Below are 26,099 nucleotides of genomic sequence, written 5' to 3' on the forward strand. Positions count from 1 at the left end.
AAATTGTAATAATCTTTCTCGTGTGAAAATTTTGTAGTCAATTTTGGATTATATCTCTTCTCTTTTCTTTCATGAATATGTTGATAAATTTTGAATCATTTTAAAGAGACCCTTGCTTGTGTAGTGGGGTACTGGATTAATAAAAACAAAAAAAAACGTTTTTTTAGGAACGTAAAGAATGAAACAAAAAAAACATTGTCGAATTGAATTGCAAGTCTAAATTTAAATGGAATTGATAAACATCACTATGCCCCCAGTATCTGTGGGCATTTGCAGGGTAAGAGGGCACTGCGGGCGGACGTCCAAACTACTTCGCAAATCCTTTTTGAAACTATCGAAACTATCTGTGTTCACAAATACATTTAAACGTGACCTCTTCAAAATGATTTGCCGGTAAATATTTAGTTTAATTATGCATATTATCTAATCATTTTTACATCTGAAGTACCCAGTTTCTTCCATAATCATTCAAAAGTTGCCAATGCCTCACTATATCTAAGTGATTGCTGTCTAAATGTGTTGCAAAAAAGAAGTTAAATATATTTACCGTGTCTTATCGAGCAGTTTCTCCAAGCGCTTCTTCTCCACGGTGAGATCCTTGACTGACTCTTCGATGTCGGCAATGGGCGCCGAGGAAATGGGAGCGGGATGGACATTGTTCTGGATGGCCGGCACCACAGGCTGCAGGGCCATCTGCGTCAGGGCGCGCTGGTACTCAATGGGAAACACCTTCACAAACTGGCTGGTGCAGGCGGGCCAGGTCTTCAGGAGATCGGAGGCAATGATGGAGCTGAAAATTACAAAATTATTTAGATATATTGTTTTGTTTGTTTTTTTGATGTGAACAATAATGACATATACACTGCATAGCCTTACCCAGTGTATTGGACAAATTCTTCAAGTAGTGTCTTGACGTAATCTATATCTTCCTTAACATCCAGAGGGTACAGGTGAACCATCTCAGGGTTGCATTTTATTTTGAAAGAGCCGTCTGTATCAAGCACATATGCGATACCACCTGAAATAAAACAATAACAGTTACATGAGTTTTGAAAACTCTATTCTTGGTTATACCTCCAGGTACCTGAGAATTGTCACAAGAAAACTGGCATTAATGAAAAAGAAGAACTTTATAAAATGGATTCTAATTTTCGGTAACGTTTGTGTGAAATTTTTTGTTTTTACTTACCGCTCATGCCAGCACCAAAGTTTCTTCCGGTGAGCCCGAGAATGAGCACCACGCCTCCGGTCATGTACTCACACCCGTGGTCACCCACTCCCTCTACTACGGCCACACAGCCAGAGTTACGCACGCAGAAACGCTCTGAAGCGATTCCCCTGAAGACAAAAGTAATCTAGTAAATATACAGACAAGCGGTACACGGTTAATAGGCACACTTAATTTGAAAAAATACTTTGTATCAGTTAGATAACAATGGGATACAACTATTTCGGTAACCAAAAATGAAAAATAATGCATTTTAATAGATATTTACTTCAAAAATAGGATAATTTAAACGACTTTTCTTCACGTCGCGTTTCGACATTATAATATTAAAATAGGTACTAAGAACATACGAACCTATTTTAGATTTAATAAGAGAAGAAAAAAACTAACCTCAAAACTTTAACATCAATAACAATGGCCGCCGAGTGAACAATCGATTGTAATTTTATCGAAAAAAATTTGAAAATGCATTATTTTACATTCCCGGTTACTGAAATAGTTGTTTCCCATTGTTGTCTGATAAAAAGTGTATTAATTTTCTCCTATTCCGCTTCACTCTTAATACGCAATATTTCACTTTCAAATAAATGGATTTAGCTTTATTAATTCAAAACATGATTTATTATGTCGGGGGAGACGGTAATGTACGCACTTTTAATTTTAATTTCGTTTATTAAGTCACTTACGCGATATGTCAATTAGTATGCGGCGCCGCCGAAAGCGACTATGTTCATATCAAGAGTTGGATTATATTCATAATATCGTAATTCATACCTACAAAATATTTCATAGATATTGCTGCCAACCAAAAAAATTAGTATTGCCATATTAAATAAATAATATCATCGTGTATAATTAATCCATATTAATATGTAAGTCAATGTATTATTTATAACAAATAATCAACAGATAATTAAATAAAATAACCCGAATAACAAACAAATAGAATAAAATGTGATTAAACGTATTCCGTTTAGGTTAGGTTAGGTTAGAACATGGATAATAGGTATTAGAATTAAATCACAAACCAGTCTATACAAACCTAGCGTAGCCCACATACTATTTGAAAACTGGGATGTAACTCTAAAGGGGACGCGAGCAGGCGTTATTAAAGGGGCATTTTTTGCTATAGAAAATCACAGTTAGATTAGGTTAGGTTATATATATATATTAATTTAATATTTTCAAGATTTTATTTTCTTTAACTGAATTAGTTAGTAGGTAGGTACTGTACCTAACCCGCGCACTGGCTAGGTAAATAACTAGTTGTGGTATTTCCGGCAAATGTCACATTATTTTGTTTCTTTGAAATCTCGTGTGACATATCGCGTAAGTGACTTAATAAACGAAATTAAAATTAAAAGTGCTTATTTTTCCGTCTCCCCCGACATAATAAATCATGTTTTGAATTAATAAAGCTAAACCCATTTATTTGAAAGTGAAATATTGCGTATTAAGAGTGAAGCGGAATTCTTAACCTTTACCAAAAGTGTTTTTAAAATATGCCTTGTGTAAATATTTTAAATTACATATATGTACACATTATGTTGTTTGCATATTATATTGTGTGTATGCATATTGTGTAAAAATTTCACCTGAAGTACGCTCTTCCAGTTGTCGCTCCATACAGACACACATTTCCAACAATAACATTCAAGTGGGATTCAAATGGAGAGGTCTTTGGCGGGAAGATGATAACAGTTCCTCCAGAAAGTCCTTTACCTATGTAGAAAAAAATGATTATAGTAACCGTAACCTCAAATGCTTTGTGTAAATAAAATGTAAGTAGGTACCAGTAGTTCCTACTTTCACGCATGTAATTTTGTTAATGGCAAACAATAATGAGTGAATAGTGATGTGACTACTAATAATAAATTAAATTTAAGTAGGTACCTACCAAAATTCCTAAATTCCCCGAAAGTAATTTTGTATGGCTAAGGGGGTATTTCACTATGTCGGGCTAAATATCTGAATAGCTATCCGTTGGCTGGCTTTAAAGTTCAGAATAACTTCGATATTCAACGGCGACCGTTTCACCATTGTTTCGAGCTGCCGAATAGATAACACTCGAAATAGTCTGGCAACATCGCAAAATGTTTGCAGTTTCTCCATCTACTGCCACGGCTGTCATGCGTCACAGTCCGCACACCGCGAAGTGTGCATTTTTTTGGTTATGTTATGTTGATTATCAGGTCATTTTAGATAGATTCGTGTCGAATTAATACATTGTTTCTTATTTTTAACACAATCAAATAATTCAGGATGGATCATACAAGCATTCAAATTCATTCTACAAAATTCGACTCACTTCTCAGCTGTTAAACTCGGAATGTTTTGACGCCATCTTTGATTCGAGGAATAGCGCCTAACGTGAAGTTCGAGCACTGATTAGTCAAATCTAACTTTAACCCGAGCGTTAGCGTTATTCAGATATAGTGAAAACGAAAAAATGACTAATCCGCGGATTAGTGCTTGGTCAGAACATAATCAGAGATAGTGAAAAACCCCCTAAGAGTAATAAATGGTGAATAGTGATGTGATTTTTCTAATAAATTAAATTTAAGTACATAGATATATATCAAAGTTCCTACCAGGGGGGCACAACTCGGATCGAAAATTGGAACCGAAATATTGTGTTGTCATATGATTGCATGTGTATAGTATAATAAGTAGGCTACGAATGAGAATTGTACTGTCTACATATATGGTGGCATATCTATGTTTTTTTAGGACCAATTTGTTTCATACAAAAAGCCTGAAAATACAATCTAATGAGTTGTTTATTTATGGTTTCAAGTTTCATCCATGTAGTTAGCAATAATACTGGTTGATTAGTGATGTGATTTTTCTTACCAACATAATCATTTGCATCTCCTTCCAGGGTAATGGTGACTCCCTTAACGAGGAAAGCACAGAAGCTCTGTCCAGCAGATCCCTGGAGGGCGATGTTTATCTTAGTTCCATCAGGCAAACCGGGTTCACCAAATTTCCTAAAAACAAAATGGCCATCATTTTACAATCTTGTCATTTCTAAAACACCTTTTATAAAAATAAGGAGTTATTTCAATTAGCTCACAATGCAAGATGATAGGACAGGGTGGAAGCAAAAGCTCTGGCTTCATTGTGAATGTTCATTTTGATGTCAACCAAGGTTTTGGTGCCATCTAGAATTCCTTGGCATTTCTCAATCAAGATGTTATCGAGCCTCTTCTCTAGTTGGAAGTCCTGTAAAATGAATCGAATTTACCTTTTTAATACATCCATACGATATTAAATCTGAACCATGAGATTAAAAATAAGTAGAATTATTACAATACTTTTAAAATATTTAATTTTACGTAACATATTACAATTACAAATGAAAAAATTACTTTTTGGAATAGAAAATGAAGATAATATTAGTATGTAGTTCTTATTCGAAGTATCATACAGTTAAATATGATATAGGGTCTTGTTAGCTCAGTTGGTAGAGCGGTGCCCCGGCAAGGCAAGGGTCCTGGGTTCAAGTCCTAGATGTGATTGTATCTTTTTCCGATTTTTCTGTTTTTCGTTGAAGAATTGCTAATATTGTCTTCAAAATAAACATTAAAGTTTTTAAAATACATAAATATGTATAATTTATTTACCTGCGATTCAGAACCTCCAACAATATTAACTCCTGGTCTCATGTGAAGTGCATTCTTCAGGATAAGTGAAAGATTCAGCATCTTTGCCTTAGGGTTGGAATTATTTTCCCTGACTTTGAGAAAGTCAGTGCGGCCAATGAGATCTTGGAATTTCCTCACTCCCAAGCTAGCCATGTGTGAACGGACCTTTCGATATAAAAACAAATATTATTAAATGAAAAATACATTGTCTCCAAGAAGTACCTAAATTCTTTTCACCCGGCCACTGATAAATGAGCTTGTTGGCCATAAAACATATTTTTTTCAAAATTTATTTATTTATACAAAAATGATATATTACAAAAATCATAAGCCTCTCATCTCACTAGAGAACTCTTATATTGCAATGAGCAATTAAATATGGAGTACCTACTTTTACGAAATTACAAAGTTTAAATAATTTTTCACAATGGAAAGTAGCCAAGGCGCACATAAGCAACTTGTGTCGCGGCGACATTTGGGTGACTATTTCAAAACCCACACAAATTCAAAAAGAGTCACCCTAATGTAGCATCATCACGTGCGCACACGTGGTGATGCGACCATATACTATAATGGATTTCGAAAGAGTTGCCCATCTGTAGCTACCAATAACATTACAAACTGACACTTTGTAGAGATTTCAAAAGTGGCAAGCAAAAGTTATGGTAATTGCCGTCCTATCGATATTATTAAACTGTCACACGTCGTGTGAGGTTATATGCTATCTTTAACCAAATTGCATAAAAAAGTTGCCAAAATGCCCCTGAGTGTGATGAAAAAAAGTTTTCATCGCACGGCAAACACTAGTAAAAGCCAAGGAATAACATTTCATTTGTAAATAAACGCAAATTACTTATTATTATATTGACCGGTCAGTGGTCAAGTTGGCAAGGCGTCTGGGTCCCACTCAAGGCTTTGTGAGTTCAATTCCTCGGCTGGTTAAGTCATCACTCCACAAGCAACATTTTCCGATTACTGTTGTGGTAGTAGGATATTTTCAAATATTTGTCAGGTTATTCGTAACCCAGGAATGTATGTCTTTCTTTTAAAAAATATAATAAATAATACAATTATTTCGATTGTTTCCTAAAGAATTTAAGTGTCTTTAGAGAAAGTGAGATAGTAAACGTAGCAAAACATACATATAAGAAGGACAACCTACTGGCAGTAGGTCATCTCAACAATAGCGTGTGTATAAGTTTGTAATGTTTGTCATTGAGTGGGCTGTGGAATTAATTACCTCCTCTGCCAACATGAACAAGTAGTTAATGACATGTTCTGGTTTTCCTGCAAACTTCTTCCTGAGTTCAGGATCTTGCGTCGCAATTCCCACGGGACAAGTGTTAAGATGACACTTGCGCATCATGGTACAGCCTGAAATCATGTTTAATTCCAATATTATTTTCAACTTCACCTTTTTTTTCTCTTCAATTGGGTGATTCATAATATGTACATTATTTCAAATTTATATTGAACCATAGTTCAAAAGTAGTTTGAAGGTAGTTACCGAGAGCAATAAGAGGAGCAGTACTGAAGCCGAATTCATCAGCACCAAGACAAGCAGCTACCACCACATCAAAGCCCGTCCTGAGTTGTCCATCGGCTTGGAGCACCACTCTAAAAAATACATTGAGATCCATCAGTCCCATCCCTCATACACAAAGCAGGCACTTTGAGAAGACAGTAGGTAATATGGCATATTGTAAAATTAGAAATTATATGCTATGGAAGACAGTAGGTAATATGGTATATTGTAAAATTAAAAATTCTATGTTATGGAAGACAGTAAGTATTGTAAAATTAGAAATTCAATGTTATAAAATTTAGAAAAAAGACAAAGAAAATGATATTGTATGCACCTTGACCGCAAGTTATTGAGGACCAACACTTGATGTGTTTCGGCCACTCCGAGTTCCCAAGGAAGACCGGCACTCTTGATGCCAGTCCAGGAACTAGCTCCAGTGCCTCCGTCATGACCGGAGATCACAATATGTTCAGCTTTACCCTGAAGATAAGAATACATTATGCGTTAAAATACAATACACTTAAAACAATCAATCAATTTAGAACTAGCTTGAACAAGGCAGATCTTAGAAGGTATCATATAAGGAAGATATGATATAATTTATTCTTACTTTGGCAACACCAGAAGCCACAACACCGACTCCCACTTCAGAAACAAGTTTGACACTAATACGAGCATTGGGATTGGCACACTTGAGATCATAAATCAACTCCGCCAAGTCCTCAATGGAATAGATGTCGTGATGGGGAGGAGGGGAGATTAGACCCACTCCAGGAACGGAGCATCGCACAGCGGCAATGGCCGGTGTCACCTTGTAACCTTAAAAACACAATAAGTCGTTTGAAAATACATACATAGATTCAACAGAATGTCAATTATGAATCTAATTGAGTAAGAATTCACATTTCTGAGCACAAACTGCCTCCTGTTTTATATTATGTTTTAATTTTAATGTTCTTGTTTTGTCCCGTGCTATAATAGCACTGCTATCGTTATTCTTTGTTTTGTCATCGCTTTGTATAAACTGTACATTTAGTGTTATATTAGATCTGTAGTGGGTAAGGCGAACTGTAGAAATAATATACAGAACATGACCACTAAATGCAATAACACTAAACTGCGCTATATAAATGCTGTGTTATTATTATTACTAAGAAGAAGAAGACTATTGCAAGATTTTTTAGGTCCTAAAAACTAATATAATAAAGAATATAACACTAGAAGTGCCGTCTATACAAATTTGAATGACAACAAATGTTCCATTTAGCCTAACCGTACAGCGTTCAGTCTCACTTACACGCGCCTGGCATGCCTTTATTTACCTGGCAATTCACCACCTTCTCCGGGCTTAGCTCCTTGAGCCATTTTGATTTGTAAATCATCAGCGTGGGCAAGATACGAGGCGGTCACACCAAATCTACCCGATGCCACTTGCTTGATGGCAGACCTTCTGTTGAACTCAGGATCCTAAAAAACAATGCATATTATGAAATTACATACACGAGCAATAAGTTATGAGCACTATGAAATCTTTTCAATGGTAAGCAGTGGTGAAACTAACCTGGTTCAAGTAGCGATCAGCATCCTCTCCTCCCTCTCCTGTGTTAGACTTTCCTCCAATACGGTTCATGGCAATAGCGAGGGCGGTATGTGTCTCCAGAGAAATAGATCCAAATGACATAGCACCTAAAAACAATAATTACATAAAAAGACTTCATTCATGACCATAATAACATTGAATCAGCGAAGACAGTATTAACCACTCTCAAACGAAAAATATGAAACAGAAAAGATTCGGTGGCATCCAGGAATCGAACCCAGTACCTCTGCCTTTCGGGGGCATTGTTCTGACCACTAAGCTAATTCGACTATGTCAACTTCTGTCATTCTTAACATACAGACATCATACAGACCAAGACTTACCAATATTATCTTCATTTTCTTAATGCATAATGTGTTTTACATTTTTCGTTTGAGAGTGGTTAATGTTGTCTTCATTATATATGCAATTCGGTGACCGGATAAATCATCACAATGATAATTCATCACATCTTTAAAAAGTTATATAAAGTCATGAAAAGTGATGAAACAAAAACTTTATTAACTTGGTTAAGTAGGTTAGGTTAGGTTAGGTTTGTTTTTTTTTTCATCGTTTCTAATGACTTTATATCAATTTTTAAAACTGTGTTGAATTGTCACTGTGTTGAGTTATCATGGAACCGAGTTAAATCTCAAACTGTAATATTTGTTTCCATGGCAACTCAGGACAGTGTAAATTCTATGCACTTTTGTAAGGCGATGTAAAGTCATTAAAAGTGCTGAGAAAATGGCCTATAACCTTAACCTGATATAACTCATTTAACCTAGTTTTTTTCATCACTTTATATCATCAGAGTGCTGAATTGCATGGTTCCAGGCCATTTTTTCAACACTTTTAATGACTTTATATCGCCTTAGAAAAGTGCGTTGAATTTACACTGTCCTGAGTTGCCATGGAACCAAATATTACAGTTTGAGATTTAACTCAATAAATTATTCAATCATAAAAAACTATTATTCTGATCTAAATATCAGTGATGTTTTACCTGTAGCAAATCTTTTGACAATCTCAGAAGTAGCTTCTACTTCATCAATGGGAATGGCCTGATCCAGTGTTGCAAGTTCAAGCTGTCCACGAAGTGTGCAATCACGGATTGATTCCATTGAACTCTCCCTGTATGATAAAAATATATTATTATGTATTTATTATATATTTTTTAAATAACAATGATAAAATACCTTAAAATATATAAAGATTTAACCTGTATTTGTCATATGCGCTCAAACTGTTCAGAGAAGCTGCCTCTTGTAAGTTGGCGATGGAGGTGGGGTCATTGATGTGTTTTTCTCCTCCTGCCCTCCAGTGATAAGATCCCGGTGTCCTGTTGATGTCAAATTACTATTTATTGATAAGTGTATCAAATTGGCTCAATGCATTTGGTTCATATATTTTGGTCACGCAAGAAAAACGGCGCAACTTTGAAAATTGGGTTTAGAGAAAATTGAATTTGAATGTGTGTAGGTAACTGAAAATCTTGTTTACCAATAGGCATCCAAATGGATAGACCAGTCAATCATGGAAAGGGGATCAAATCAAGTTGCGCGCAGTGCGGGAGGCGGCTCGACCGTCGCCCTGTCTATGATTTGTCAATAAATGAATCTCACCAGTGGCGGTTCTTCCCTTAGGTCAATTGGTGTTTGACCCCCAAAATTATATGAGAATAATAATAATAAATTATGTGCATCAAAACAACTGGTCTTATTCTTTTATTCGAAATGTACTGCAAAATAGCAGAGCCGCGAGTGGCGAGCAGTGACATCTATTGCCTCTAATAGAAGCTTCCATTCACAAGCTACATGATTAGCTGGGTCAATGTAAAGAATGTCCCCGACATTGACATCTACTGTCTATGCGCGCTATATAATAAACGAGATGAGACTATGTCTTTCGTCTAAGTAACAATTAGGTACCGAAGAAAACTTAGGGATGCTTAGGTCATGGCCGTGAGGGAAACAGCACGATGAATATTACATGTTTTAAAGAGATAGTGACATAAACATATGTCGGTTTTTCATTTTACACGCTTGTCATGTGTGGAACAATGGTTGTTTTTCAACTGCAGTTCGGGAAAGGTTAGGAATAATTCTTCATGTTGTTATCGATGTAGAATAAGGCTGAAGAATGAAACGAAACTAAAAACGTAAAGGATCATTGTCAAACAAAAATTTAAATAGAATTGATAAACATCAGATCGCTTTGCACCACGGAACCGCCATACTCTTAGCTTTGCACCCAGTATCTTTGGATACTGCGGACGGTCGTCTCAAACTCATATTTTATTTTCTTTAATGTTGTCCACAATGATTGTGTAGTTATTTCCAATTTAATATATTAACAAAATATTTATTTTGAGTCGCGGACTCATGATATACCTACCTACAAACTGATATAGATATTAATATATCGGCATTTTTCACAATATCAAATAAAAATTAGTCACACATTTTTTTTCAAATGACCTACCACGCCTAGATGCCTAGAGCCGCCTCTGAATCTGAAAGTATACATGCACCTCGCATTCTAAGACCACTATTCAGTCTAGAAAAAAGATTTACTTACGAAATACTAGTCCTTTTTGAAATGGCGCGCAAATTGCTGCCTGTATAAAAACTTAACTAAAAATCTCAAATCGGGTATACAAAAGTTCAGGCTTGTTTCCAAAATTTCATATTTTGTTACACTATTTAGTTAGACACCTCACTCATTTATTAGCGTCGCTAAACCAGGCGATTCGTTTGAAACCAGGACCGACCAATTGGACCGATTCTGCACAGAAAATTCCTACAACAGACTGCGCTGCAAACCTTTGCCTTCCTTTACTTTTCTGCCCAGGGCCTGATTATTTTGATGTTTGCTCTTCGGCGGTCAATGTACAACTGATGTCATAGTATAGGCAAAGTATTCTCGAACCCTCCTGGGGCGAAAAATACTGTCACTTGGTTTCCCAGATTTCATGTTAGGGCAAGTCTATCAATTTGTATGTCTATGTGCTTACCCAAATTAATTTATCACATGTGTTAGTTACCTCAAAATAATCAAATCAGCTCTGTCCCTATAGGCAAGACTGTGGCGCTCCAAAATTTCCTTTGCGAGAATTTCCAAATTCACTCCACCTATAAGATAAAATAAAATCTTTGTAAGTTAGGCTGCTAAAGAAGTGCACAGAAAAACATAAAGAATGAGAGAAATCAATGTCCAATAACAGATAACTCATAACAATTACCAATTCGAGATTGGGTTCCCTTGAAGCAACGCTCAATAACATCATCATTTAGGCCGACAGCCTCAAAGATCTGTGCTCCCTTGTACGATTGTAAGGTGCTGATTCCCATTTTAGCCATGACCTGAAACAAACAAAACAGAAGATTAAAACAGTTGCAAATAGTACATATTGCGTAATACATTTAAAGATGTAGTAAATGCTTTACTATTACATGAAAGTAAGATATGGACAAACCTTTGAAATGCCAGTCTCCGTTGCTTTGGCATATGCCTTGTAAATGTCATCGTTAGTCACAGACTGGTCCAGAACTCCATCAGCACGCAGAGATTGAGCCAACTCAAATACGAGGTAGGGGCAAATAGCATCAGCTCCGTATCCTGATCAAAGAAAGTATATGATTATGTAACACTACATTAACAGAGAACATTGTATTATCATAACTACATAATATTTATGTCGATAGGTGAACTTACCAAGCAGAACGCACATATGATGAACTTCCCTGGCTTCAGCTGTTTCCAAAATCAATCCAACTTTCATTCGTTGTCTGGTTTCAATGAGGTGGTGATGAACAGCTCCTGATAAACAAACCAAAAAAACCGAATCAGATAACCGCTGTAGTATTTCACTTTTTGCAATTAATATTTCATGTCCAATTTCACCGCATAATGTAAGTATTTATAAATACCTATGAGGAAAAAAAAGTCAAAATTGATTATAATAATTAGGTACAATGAAAACATATTGTTAATTTATTTAATGATCACACAAGAGCTGCAGTGTGACAAAAAGAAAGCAAGAACTGGAATGAGGAAGGATAGGTGGATCTTTCAACTTTCAGGATCTTTTAAGTCCAGAGATGTGCTTTATTTCAAATAAATCCATTTCAAATGGAAATGCAAAATGGGTATTTTCCATTTTGCATTTTAAATGCTTTTATAAAAAACCATTTTGCATTTTGCATTTTAAATGCTTTTATAAAAACCATTTTGCATTTTAAATGCTTTTATAAAAACCATTTTGCATTTTAAATGCTTTTATAAAAACCATTTTGCATTTTGCATTTTCAAATGGAAAAGTTTTGACCCATTTCCATTTTGCATTTCAAATGGTTTTGGGTACCCATTTTGCACATCTCTGTTAAAGTCATTGCGAGCAACATTTCAATTCAAGGGTGGAGGAATAATGTATAAAACACCCTTCACCTCAAGGTCTGTATCATAATTTCGGGATGTAGTGTGGAGGCTATTTTCAAGGAGACAAAGGAGGGTGAAGATACCCATGTTGTAGAAGGAAGGAAACACAAAAGCAAATCAGTGTTAAGTTTAAACAGTTAAGTGACATACCTAAAGCCAGCAGTGTGCTAACAGGAACCCTGTCCGGCCCTGCCCTGCGATCGGACAGCACTATGAGCTGGTAGCCGGCGCGGCTGGCCTCCTCAGCCTGCGTGCACAGGATGGCCAGGGCTGTCTCCAGACCTGCAACACCCTCCGTGTAGTCGTACGAACCGTCCAGCACTTTGCACTGGAAACAAATTCATGTTGTTATCAGGATATGTAAAAACGCATGTAAGAAACCATTATCCTTAGTCAAGAAATAACAAAAATGTATTAGGCAATATTACTTAGGCAGTAAGAGCTCACACAGCTTATCGATAGGACAGCTAACGACTCGAGCGATAGGAACCCAATTTTAGGTAGGTGATTTTTATGAAATAAAAATTTAACGAGTTTTTAATCCCGCCAGAATGAGTCCAGACTCAAGCGTCAGAGTACACTGGAGAAAGGTGTTGGCCCCGTTAATTTAATGCTTAAGACTTGATAAAAAAAAACTGTTCTTATTATTGTATATAATCGTAATATTATTGTACGTATGATTGATATGGCATTAATTAAATTGAATGGCCGAATCGAAAACCTGAACACCCATGAAATCTCCATCGCTCGAGTGTTTAACTGTACTTGGCGCTGGCTGATTCGGATGAGTCAGAGGGCCCAAGGTCGACCAAACCATAGACCTTCGAGGGAGGCCTGCATCTAAAACTAGGCCCCAGAAGACTAATGAAGAAGGAATACGAAGATTTAATACCTTCCACCCTCTGTGCTTGGTATGCTTGATGACCTGCAGGTCGGGGATGGACAGGATGGGCTGCGGCAGGAATAGACGGTGCACAAACTGTGCCGAGGGCTGCAGCAGGTTGCCCACGGGCCCGATGGGGCACAACAGGGACATCACCACCTTCTCCCTGAGGACACATATATAATACAGTTGACATGTGTTTTATCCATTGAATAGCTTCTCAAAGAAGCTTGAGCGTTACTGATAAGATGGTCGAGTTTAAATGTTCAAATCAATGGAGAATCTTACCTGAATGGATCGATGGGTGGATTGGTAACTTGGGCGAAAAGTTGCTTGAAGTAATCGTAGGGGAGAGGTTGGAACAACGACAAGCAGGCTAGAGGAATATCATTTCCCATGCTTCCCAAAGCTTCTTTCCTAAAACAAGGAAAATACAGTTCATGTAAATAATTGAACATGTTTATAAAAAAAAAAAACTGTAATTTTTTGTGACTACATATTATAAAAAAAAATTGTAATCAAAAAAGGAATGAAAGCCATCGGAATTTGTTTTTCTGTCAAAGACCTGCATCAAGAAATCCCTTCTAACAGCTTCTTAACTTACTAATGAAATAATAAAGTGTTAATATGATTTAATGAGTGTTGTTTACTTGTTCTGAATCATGGGCATGATGAGCATGTTGATAGTCTCGATGGAGTAGCCATACAGGGGCAGCCTCTTGTCAGCCATGCCGCTGCACACGGTCCCGTACCCATTCAGCCCGTTGACGCACGCAACTCCGTTGGTGATGGCTTCATGCTCTTTACGCAAGTCGTCCATTACAATCTACAAGTTATTCAATCATTTTTAACATGTTTTATATTGTAGAAAAGCTTGTTCCTTCGGTTTGATAATAATAATACATCATCTATACATATTAAAATACAACATAATTATTATCATTTGATGGATTAACATCTGCCTACTTAAGCGTAACAATTAAGCGGAAGCGTTAAATTAAATTATAAGCGAGTGCAGGGGTTTAAGTCCCCCCCTTCTAACATTGTTGGTGTGACATTTAAGGGTAAACATTAACGCCATCTATGAACGCGTAGATAAGTGTAAACGTAACGTACGTTTACCAGTTTATCACTTATTTTCATAGGTCTCAGATATAAGAACATATTTTGACAGTTCTTACTGTCAGGTATGCCGTTAATGAGGGTGAAAAAGGTCAATACCTATTACATTGTTGATGGCAGTTCGTTTGTATGAGGAACTGTCAAAATATGTTACTGCCAGTTCTTATGCTGTTAATATTAAATGAGAACTGTCAAAATATGTGCTAACGGGCATGGTAAGACCTGGTGCACATGTCAATGTTCTTTCTGCGGCTGTGCGGTATGCGCGCGATGTGCGATGTGTGTGCCGCCCACAGTATCAGCGACAAAATGTGGAGTCGCAGCAAAAAATACTCTGACGTGTGCACAGGGCCTAAATACGAAATAAAAGATAAAGATGCCTACGTATCAGGTAAAATAACTATTATTTGCTATAGAAAATATTGTTGCATGTTGAAAAACAACAATTTGAATATCAGCTGATTTTTGTTATTTTACCTATTTAAGCTAGCATGCTTAGTTCAGTGGGACAAGAACCTAGAACCATATTAAAATTAGTAGTTACTTTTTACTGGTCTGCATTTAAATGAATAAAATAAAATTCATAATAAATATTCGTTGCGTAAGAAACTCGTGATGGGTACATCAATAGTGATACGAAATAAAAACGTTGTTAAACACAAAGTCATAAAATATAATAAATCATGCCGTCTTAACCAATAGCTACGGCAAACAATATTTTTTTGTAACAAAAGCTGAGTAAACAAGAATATTATTATTTAATGTGATTGCAAATTTTATACAGTGTAAACCGTCAGATTTTTTAACTCACCATCTGCAAATCAGGATTGGATATTTGAAAAAGAAAAATTTTTGACAAATATTATAATCAGATACATAATAATATTAACTTTCATATCCTTGGTAATGAAAGGTATTGTATTAGATTATAAATAAATAATAGCTAAGGACCAGAAGAATGAATGAATCATGAAATTTGTCTTTTCATGAGGAGCGTAAAGTTGAAAATCAGATGATTCACTAAAAACTTTAAAAAAATGAGCTCTGGCAATATGCAATTTGCACAGGTTTTCTTTTAAGAGTTTAGTTTTAACATAACTATTTTCAGATCCTTATCGTTAAAAAGCGTTAAAACTTAGGCGCAGCCTGACATTAACTGCTATGTAGTGTTTTGGTATTAAGTATTAAGGACACGTTGTTTCACAGAATTTGAACAACTCATCAAATTTCAAAGTCAACATTCATGTTCTGTGAAAGCCTATGTATAATGTAAAATCCCGTGATAAAATAATAACAGAACTTGAATATAACTTTCACAAAACTTAAATTTTAACTTTGAAATTTGATGAATTGTTCAAATTCTAAGAAATAACCCGTCCTAAGTCTGAAATGACAACAATATGTGAGTCAGAAGCCTCGATAATATATGTAGTCGGTTGCAATTGTAGTAATTGGTGGTAGTATGTCATAGTTTTACATTCGTCATTCGAACTCTATAAAAATGCGAGATAGCTGTCTTTCTGGTCCTTAGTCAACGACAATATGTTGTAATAAGGATAGATGGCACATTCTGTAGAAATGGTAATCAACTGGCACAGTAAGAATGCGGTTATATTAAATTAGTAAATGCTTTAAGGATTCATAGCAGATTAGTTTACCTGTTCTTTAAGCCACTGGGAATGCGGCCGGCTGGAAGAAATGTGCAGTTTAAGTTCAACGTCTTGAATCATTTTCTTCTCTTCTGTATCCACCAGCAACATACGACCTGGCTTCAAACGACTCTGAAAAATAAGGTATTACAACTTTAAAATCGCTCGGAAACAATATATTATTTCTATTAATTAAAAATTTAAGACAAGACTGAAAATGCGTAATGCTCCATGATGATATCAAATATTGAAACAGTATTAATTATCATCCAATCGTATGTATTAGAAAAACATATCAAAAAATACATTGCTGCAACCGTAATTTGAACTCTGGACCGCTATTCAAATTTCTGCACTAAGCACTGTGTCAAATTATTATCAATCTATGTTATGTCGAATTGTGTATTAACCTCTTCAAAGCTAGTGTATCCTTAAAGATACATTTTTAAAAAAACATTTCTCTGAATATAACTAGCTATTCTAGGGAAACAAAATTTGATAAATTATATACAATTTTTTTATGAATATGTAAAGACATTATTTGGTAAGACGGTATAATTTACAAAAATATAATTTTGCAAAAGACAAGTAAGTTATTACGAAAATAGAATCAGCGGCGAGTGGCGAAAATTTAGCATCCAAGAAGTTAAAGCACCTCATTTGCAATAAATGGTGGGGCTCAAGGTTGACGCGATAACTCAGTGGTTAAAGCAGACAACCGATTAGCAGAAGATCTTGAGTTCAAATCACCTTCACTGAAATAATCTATTTTATCATATTAGTGATGTAAACGATGATTTGATGATTAAATATTTAAGTTCTGAAACAAAATTTACAATTAATTAGAGTGGTGGAGTTACAAAACCAGCTCTGGAATTTTCTTGATAATATCGAGATAGTCGCATAAAACTTTTTGGAACACATTGATAATAATAATAATATTTGGATGATTTGTGTAGTGCCGTGTTTGCGAAAAATCACCTTAAGGGACAAATATATAGTGCTCTCTCTATCTTATTACTAACTATAGACTAGACAAACTGTTATAGTAACTTATGACGAACAGATTGCAGCCACTGGTTCGTCGATCACTAATACAAATCTATAGTACAATGAAGTTGACCAATGAATGTAATGTTGGGTTAAAATGCATGTACATATATTATTATTTATTTATATTCTGTACAGGCAGATAATATACAGGACCATATATACCTGGGATGTCACTAGAGATTAACACTGTTTATTGTTTATTAAAGAAATTTAGATGCAGTTCGCACGCAGAGGACATAATCCGGAACATGTATTATTGGAAATGCTTTTATATAAACCTGGTATTTATTTTAATAATATATATATGTTCTTTAACAAACGTGTTTAGGAAAGGAAAAACCAAATTTTAAGATGGGCGGTACAAGGATTTGATTAGAATTTATCTTCCCAAATGTGATTCGTCCCTCGGTAAGAGATAGATTGAGGTGCATAATGTAAATCCAATAAGAAAAGTGCGATAAGGATATATTATAGGCAATAAAAGAATGGTACTCTAAAGTAGGTATATTTAATTGCACGGTAACATAATTTTATTACTTTTTCTAATCTTTGCTTAATAATAACACTTTATTATTTAGATAACTTTTCAAAAAATGTCCATTTTTCTTTTGTTCGTTCTTAGTTTTCAAGACAGCATATGTTGAAAAATTCCAGAACGGGTTTTGCAACTTCAAGACTCATTTGATGAGAGTTGTCGGTTCAATGTGGACATCCAGCTCTGGTTAAATTACGACTATTAGTAAATACAAAATACAACACACCTTGAGGATAACATTAGCGGGATCAACATCATAAACACCCACTTCGGAAGCCATCACCAATACATTGTCAGTTGTTATATAAAACCGGGATGGCCTCAAACCGTTACGGTCTAAAATAGCACCTGTAAATAATACCATCAGAAAATATCAATATCTGATAGACACCAGTAAAGTTCTCTCCTCTGATTGTACCAGTAAACAAATTCCTACAAAAGGGTTATACATACTGATATAGAATAACATCAAAAACTACACAAAAATAAATGTAAAAATCACAAATAACAATAACTTTTCATACAAGAAGTATAGCAAAAAAAGGTGACAGTGTCAGGAAATTATTTATAAGTGGAATATTTAAAGATTTTTTTTTCCTGATCGTTGCACAAAATTATTGTACATTTGCTTGAAAGATATTTTGATAATTTTTCATTGATACGTGTTCGCAAGACAACTGTTGTAACGTCTGCGCATGGGGCACAGCCGCTCGCAACCCAACTTCTATGACGTTGTTGTACAACAGGTTAATAAATATTGATTTATAAAAAATTCTAAAGCTGCATATTCCTAAATGGTTTGTATTTGTTATGATGTAAGTTAAACAAATGTGCAGAGTGGCCATTTAAAAATATGCCATTTCTTGCATTCTGATTGGTCCATGTAAAAACTGAAGCTTTTTTTTTGAAACCTAGATACAAATTTATATAGTCAAATATACAGGGTGTATCGGCACGTACCCGACAAACTTTAACCAGCTATTCCTTAGCACATTTGGAGTAAAAAATGTTATAGTCACTTTGCTGTCCGGTAACGTTTTTTTTTAATAAAAAATTTATCATTCATATTTTCACCACATGTCACCACTGTTTTATCCTTTGTCACAGTTTGAAAACCCATCTGGCAATATTTTATTAGAGTTACGTTGAATAATATACGTAGGTACCTACATTGGCGCGCTTTTACAATCACAACGAAATGGCATGGCACCATTCGTCTCATTTTTAACTATTATTATTTAGTGTGTATGAAAGAGAGAAGACGCTTTTTGACATACTTGCTAATAACAGCTGTTGAACACAAGAAACAATGCCAATGACAGTGACGGAGTGTGGATTTTTTTATAATTTTTTGTTTTTAATTGAAAAAAAATGTTACCGGACAGCAAAGTGCCCATAACATTTTTTACTCCAAATGTGCTAAGGAAAAGCTGGTTAAAGTTTGTCGGGTACGTGCCGATACACCCTGTATAATAATATGTTTTAATGATAGATTTGTTAAAAACCTAACTTTATATAATTAATTTTCTCTGTCCAACACAACCATTTTTGTTTCCTACTTTTTGTAGCGTCTCATATCTAAATCAAATAAAAATAATGTAAAAATCACAGTTTTCGTATTCATAGTTAATCAATCTCAGCTCAACGTTTATAATACAGAGAAGCCCCATAAGAAATTCAGGGAAAAACTGGCTATCGGGAGAGAGATCACCATGGTTACGCGAGTCACTTCCAGAAATGATCTTCGCTTCACTACTACAAGGTCTTCTTTACTCCGAAAAAGAATTGCATAACAAATTTTAATCACGGTGAACATAGACTTGTAGTTCTGTGAACAGTAAATCTCGGGTCAAAAAGTATGCTTCTAATTTTCTCTTAAGCCTCTACAATATTTTGAAAAAAGTTCGTAACATTTAAAATCCAAATAAATGGAATATTTCTGAACGCATCCGAAAACTAAAAACTGCTTTTGAAAAGTGATAAAATGCACTTTCAAATTTTACTATTAGAAATAAAAATATGAATTTTGACATATTTAAATTTGAATGCGAACATAAAAAAAAATTAAAAATTCCTCACCTTCCGTTTTTTGTAACTAAAATTACTGATAAAGAAAATATATGTAAAACACCTGCATGTTATAATACAAATGTTACTGTCACATCCCTTTTTGTCTTTTCATATATAAAGATAATTAATAAAGAATTCATGAAGTTTCATAATTTTTTTTTTCAAATTACTCTCGGAACCTTTGGTTTCATAAAGGTACTCATTCAATTATTCTATGGTTAACTTCTATATTTTAATATACAGCGCGGTGTATTTCATAATTATCATTATGATAGTAAGCGCGATACAATGATTTGTATGAGATCATATGAGTTGTTCCCAAAAACGAACAAATAAGCATGTAGGATTCACAAATCAAAACCAAAATTTCCTCTGAAATCGTAAGATTTGTAAGTAGGTACTTAACCCATATTATCCCAAGCATATCTAGACTTGTACGATTTTGATGAAAATTTGGTCTTAGCACCTTATAATGTATGTCATAAAAAATCAATTAAAAAATAATAATAATTTCATTTATTTGCTGAGTTTTGAAACCGATCGATAAATCGATCAGTAGGAATATACCTACGTGGGTTGTATTCATAAGAATGTTACTTATTGTGAAATAAAAAACTGTGTACATACCATACTTTATTTTTTTTTATAAAAATTATATATTTTAAAACTGTTTGGAATTAATTAAGACATTGTGTTTATCTATGAAATGTATTTTGAATGGAAAATGACAGAACATTTCTGATGTAAAGCGACATTGCACGTTGAACATTTCATAAATGTATTTTTATGACATAATCCACATCGGGTAGATTTAATTTGGTTGACAGTGTGATGGGCCTTTCCATCTAGCCTTATAGAGTCTGGAACCCGTTTTATAACAGCCAGTAATGACCTAGGCACCAAAAGTTTCCCAACGGAGGTGTTAGAGGCTTCTTTCATTAGAAAATATGTCGTAACTATATACCTGGTAAATGATAATAGATCATGACAACTGTTGCCCTTTTTCGATGCCGGGGATATTTTATATAATTGAAAGGCATTGTTCACACACGCATTGAGAGGGAACATAAGTAGTTGCCAATACCATCTCTTCAGCCTAATGGAAATTCGGTAGCACCCCACATTTTGATCTAGGCGATCTACGCCGCCCATATATTTATTATAATTTATAAAACACCTGGGTTGATCAACATCCTTTTTTTGTTTGTCACAAAAACGCTTGACCTTTCCTACAGGTTGTACACCACACTGCGTAGACGCAACCGTCACAGTAACTCAAAAATTGTGTTTCCCTTTCTGAATGGCATTTTTTTCAGTTTCTGAACGCAACAGCTCAAATACCTCTTCATCAAAAAACAACTCGAAAAATTTTATTGGTGTTTCAACATCTTCAAGGAAACTGGGTATTGTGGTCACTTGTTCAGGCTTATCTGGAATATCTATAGCCCTCCAACGTCTAGATACTGGAACACTTTTTTTTTTCTGCGAAGGTGGTTTTGCTGATGATGTACTAGGCGTAGGTTGGAGAGTGTGATCGTCCAAGAAACTGTCTTCCACGTCAATACAAGTTTCTGTAGAAACAGTGGCCCTAAGTTCAGCTTCTGCTAATAGTTGCCTAGACAAATTATTTATATGGGTAGATTCCTCGTCACCACTATCTTCGTCACTTTTATCATAATTATCTGGTGGAGTAATATAAATATCAGCCGATAAAATATTCGTGTCATCTTCCAGATGTGAAATAATTTCATTTACTGACAAACTGTAACAAAAACAACAAAAATATCTAAATAAAACCTTCATATGAATGCATAACAACACACTGGTATATCATCCTACTGATCGAAAAATCGATCACTTTATAAAATACCAATTTTTCTACCCACAATCAATTTTATAATAATTTCAATATGTTACAATATTGTGAAAAACATTATTCTAAGTATAAAACCATAAACATAAATAGAATTATATTATAATATACCAAAACTACTTACGTTTTACGACAAGACATATTTTTTAAGAAAAATTGCCTTACAAACAGTTTAAATTGGAATAATAAACGCGGGAATTGTGAAACGTCAAAAATACTGCTTGACAACTAATAGTTTCAGGTGTACAAATATAAAAAAATTAACAACGAATGTGTTCACAATTTCACATAAAAAAATAAAGTATCAACCGATCATATAACCGATCACTAGGAAGATATGGGTTAAATACTTACCTACTTAATTATAAACCATAAATATTTTATGTAACATTTTTTTTAAATTTCAAATGAGGAATTATACAAATTGACCAAAAGAAATGTTACAATTTGAATGAAAATTCTTTTTCCAAACTTTCTTCAGGCCGGTAGGTACCATTATAATGATTATTACGATTTGACAGCTCGTAATAGGAACCACATACATAAACCATAAATAGTCTGAAACCATGTGCACAAAAGTGTCATCGATATCATCCACCCATACTACTGCAAATCGTATCTATGCATAGCGGCGCCCCGCTGTTGTTTCAATGGCTCCGCCGCTTTGTTATTCTGTTGCAGTATGGTCGTAGCTCCGCGACAGTCGGAATGATTTCCTTTTTTCTATTATCTATGATATTAAATTACATTGATGAATTGATTTCATACATACCAATGTAGCGTCCATCGGTGAAGGAAATAAGGGCCGGTCCATCCCACGGCTCCATGGCACAAGAGGCCCAGTTGTAAAAGTCCTTTTTGGCCGTGGGCATGGTGACGTCATTCTGCCAGGCCTCGGGGACCATGGTCATGACGGCCTCTGGCAGCGGCCTTCCTCCGGCGCGAACCAGAAACTCCAGAACGCAATCGGCCGAGCCAGAATCGGATAGGTTGGGCTCTACCACTGGGTACAGTTTCTTCAGATCTAAAAGTAATCAATGAAAAAGAACATTAATTTAATCATTTCACAGAAAATCAAAAAGTGTGACGTACACCAATCTCAAACCTTTCAAAAAGAGAAAATGTTGACCAATTTAATATGTAAGTTACATCTATCTCTTCAGCACATTGAGTGGAATATTAGTTATTTTAATTTGTCAGCAATAAATATCAGACCAAGGACGTGAATAACAATGAATTTTTGGTCTTGTATTGTTTTGTGGTTAGTATTGTTCACACTAATCAGCACATACGCATTCAGCAGATTCTCATTTCTGAGCACAAACTGCCTCCTGATTTATATTATGTTTTGATTTTAATGTTCTTGTTTTGTCCTGTTCTGCTGTTATTGTAATTCTATGTTTTGTCATCACTTTGTATAAACAGTATATTTAGTGTTATAATATTAGATCTGTATTGGGTAAAAAAAAATTTAAGAACTAAAACTAATACCACTAATCCTAAATTACCGTTTTTAAGTTTGTTGTAGTAAAGCGCACTTGAAGTGAAATGACACTCAAATGCACTATATAAATGCCATGTTATTATTATTAAATGCCAGAAAGATTTTAACCAGCCATTATTGAGTATTTTTGAAGTAAAAGATGTAGATATTATTTTGCTGAATATTGTTGATACGTGCTCTGTTTTGTCTGTGTGGTACTGCTGGAACGAGACGGAGTGCGTCTCACATGATGTCCTGAGTTGTACCCACTTTTCTGCTAGTTTACTGCAAATATGCTCAAGAATTGCAGGTTAAAATCTTTTGGGTACGTGGTGATACACCTTTATATTTGTTTGAAATTACTTTCTAGGGCTTTTACATGCAACCAAATACGGTGTTGTAGATCTACAAATATTTAGAAGTATTTGCATATTTTATTTTATTAGATAACACTAGGACAGCTCCGGATTCCAATTCCTATAAATCAAGTCTGCCCATAGTACAATGGAAGAAAAACAGGAATTTGACTTACCATCTCCAAAGAGTTCGCTCTTCATCACTCCTTCACGGGCCTTCATCAGGTTAACATTTCCACGGAGTGTATTGATTTCTCCATTGTGAGCAAGGACTCTGGAAAAAGATACATTGTTGATTAAATCATATTTAGAATAGAAAGATAGATAGATTCCACTATCTTAAGAAAAATATTGCAATCTTTAGAGCACAGGTGGTGTCAGGTGGGAACGCTGTCCTTGTTCTACCAATATTTCAATGGAAGATCCTCGGAGGAACTTGCATCATTGATCCCTTCGGTACAGGTGCATATTCAGGAAACTCGTCAAACGCGACCCTAACATTTGTAAATGGTTGACATTTGTCACATGAAAATAGGTAATTTCCGCGACTCGTCCTCGAGCTCAACAGCTCAGCTGTGGAACGGTTTGCTGGCCTCTGTGTTCTCTTCAAACCCATGTTCACTCCTACACCAACTCCAAACCCTATGCAGAGCATTCCCAAAGATGACATAAGCCCTGAGGTAAACTCTTTTCCTCAGGGCCTCTCTTATATGGAGTTAGGTAATGTAAAAAAAAGAGAAACTATGTTAACAGTGAAATTTTGTTATGCTGTATTTGTACCTCAATGGATGAGCCCTCTCCCAGCTGGGGAAGGTGTTGGTAGAGAAGCGTGTGTGTACCAGAGCCAAGTATGTATCATATGCGGGGTGGCTCAAATCCTTGAAGTACACCTGGAAGTTTGAGAAACTTGCATTAATTCCAGATTCCCTTGTCAATCTACAACACTTTAAAGAGCACAGCATAGTTAATAGTTACCCAGAGTTGGTCGGATGTCAGAAGCCCTTTGTAGACAATGGTTTTCAGGGAAAGACTGCAAATGTAAAATCTGGCTCCAGGAATGCTTATTTCATGTGTTGCTCTTTTACGCAGGACGAAAATCTGGAAAAAATAAATTGACAAAAATTTTAACAAACACTTATTTAGGCTTATGCCCAAATAAAACTTAGCACACAAGTAGGAAATCGTAATAAGTTCACACATTTACTAAATTTCATTTTAAATGTTAAACAATTTATTGTATTTAGAAAGTAATTTTTGGTTTTTAGCAATATGATTTTGGTGTTGTATATTTATATCCGAAAGTTAGTTTTACGCGCTTACTAAGGTTTTGCAATCAGTGCAATGCATTTTTAAAATATGAAAACCCTTTACATACCAACAAATTCAAGTGATTTGAGATAACTACTATTATTATAGATATGGAAGATCAAAACCAATTTTCTTTCCCATTCTTCTCCTTCCCGCACCGGTGCGAAAAATAATGTAAAATTATCCCGTTACTATTTTTTAACATATTAAATAACATCTATCTAATTCCAGCAAAATTACTCTCCCTTTTCTCCCTTCCCCCAAACCCCCTAATTTTTTTTTGAAAACCTTGCCGCAAACAAGCAGCGAGTGCTGTCGTAAACAGTGCATTTTACTGGAAAGGGCTACAATAATATGTACACGAGTTACTCTTGATTTTGTACTATCTCTTTTACCATTTTGCATTACTTAATGATTGACTGCTGGACGAATATGGGCGATGTCCGGTTAAAACAAAAGGTATAAAAAAAAATGTTTACTACCGAGTGTTACTAGAAAGGGCAAAAAGTATATTAAGAGACACAATCGCTTCGGGAGATGCATGATTTTTACTTTCAGGTACAAACTGGTAAAGGTTAAGGTAAGATTTATTTAATAATATTCCTCATCAAAGTTATTAATTTGAACTACATAAATTTGATTGATTACATCCATTTTATCCATTTTCATACCTGTCTAGTGAGTTCTTCCTGGGTGGCAAAGTCCCCGGTGATAAACACTTGACGCATAAAGGGCTCCGAGTTTTGAGCAACTTGTCCTGGAAAAAAAACATATTTATTACAATATAAAGTCAATTCTATTTTCACACGGTTTTTTTTTAAATGATTTTGAAATAACACGGTCAACACAGTGTAACGATCATTAAAATCCTCGATTTATTCAAACGCCGGTATACGCTACCTAATAATAGTGAAGGAATAAGCAATAATGTGGTTTTTTTTTTAACTCCTGGAGTGATTTTCATACAAAATAGAATCTCCAATTTTTCTATACATAATGTACTGTATTTTTTACACCGTATTGTGTGGAACTTATCCTATATATCAAATTATTATAAGCAATAATTAGTCCCTTGAAATATCCATACAAATTGAAGTAAAAATAAATGCCGCCGACGGGAATTGAGCCCGCGTCTTCTGATGTCCGGTCAGGTGCTCTGAGACCACTGAGCTTCGTCGGCTTATTTCCAACACGCCAAATAATTCAATATGTACTAGTACTTCAATGAACAATTACCGCTTATTATATTTTTTTTCACCTGTAAACAACCAACTTTATTTTTGTAGGAAAGGCTTTGTTAGTGCTAAATTTCTCACTAGATGGCGTCAAGACATATTATATCTACATT

The 26,099-nt window shown here is 35.0% G+C and overlaps 1 protein-coding gene across 1 annotated transcript in view; it reads right to left on the reverse strand.

The window, feature by feature from the left end:
* The window catches only part of LOC149426826 (uncharacterized), a 106,145-nt gene that overhangs the window by 10,177 nt on the left and 69,869 nt on the right, over positions 1-26,099 (reverse strand). The window contains exons 5-34 of the mRNA XM_089633484.1: positions 25,423-25,508; positions 24,419-24,541; positions 24,224-24,333; positions 23,620-23,717; positions 22,377-22,628; positions 17,888-18,009; positions 16,083-16,205; positions 13,953-14,128; positions 13,591-13,719; positions 13,312-13,468; positions 12,570-12,747; positions 11,697-11,801; positions 11,458-11,600; positions 11,224-11,344; positions 11,026-11,113; positions 9,202-9,321; positions 8,986-9,113; positions 7,962-8,086; positions 7,723-7,867; positions 7,011-7,219; positions 6,735-6,880; positions 6,383-6,492; positions 6,116-6,249; positions 4,855-5,040; positions 4,305-4,453; positions 4,082-4,218; positions 2,824-2,950; positions 1,190-1,338; positions 877-1,018; positions 548-790 (exon numbers count right to left, since the gene is read on the reverse strand). Coding sequence (XP_089489610.1) covers positions 548-790; positions 877-1,018; positions 1,190-1,338; positions 2,824-2,950; positions 4,082-4,218; positions 4,305-4,453; positions 4,855-5,040; positions 6,116-6,249; positions 6,383-6,492; positions 6,735-6,880; positions 7,011-7,219; positions 7,723-7,867; positions 7,962-8,086; positions 8,986-9,113; positions 9,202-9,321; positions 11,026-11,113; positions 11,224-11,344; positions 11,458-11,600; positions 11,697-11,801; positions 12,570-12,747; positions 13,312-13,468; positions 13,591-13,719; positions 13,953-14,128; positions 16,083-16,205; positions 17,888-18,009; positions 22,377-22,628; positions 23,620-23,717; positions 24,224-24,333; positions 24,419-24,541; positions 25,423-25,508 — 4,261 coding nt within the window. The remainder of the gene's footprint in view (positions 1-547; positions 791-876; positions 1,019-1,189; positions 1,339-2,823; positions 2,951-4,081; positions 4,219-4,304; positions 4,454-4,854; positions 5,041-6,115; positions 6,250-6,382; positions 6,493-6,734; positions 6,881-7,010; positions 7,220-7,722; positions 7,868-7,961; positions 8,087-8,985; positions 9,114-9,201; positions 9,322-11,025; positions 11,114-11,223; positions 11,345-11,457; positions 11,601-11,696; positions 11,802-12,569; positions 12,748-13,311; positions 13,469-13,590; positions 13,720-13,952; positions 14,129-16,082; positions 16,206-17,887; positions 18,010-22,376; positions 22,629-23,619; positions 23,718-24,223; positions 24,334-24,418; positions 24,542-25,422; positions 25,509-26,099) is intronic.

This window comes from Hesperophylax consimilis, chromosome 1 (assembly GCF_061612785.1).
Source record: "Hesperophylax consimilis isolate HC1 chromosome 1, BYU_Hcon_1.0, whole genome shotgun sequence".
Lineage (NCBI taxonomy): Eukaryota > Metazoa > Arthropoda > Insecta > Trichoptera > Limnephilidae > Hesperophylax > Hesperophylax consimilis.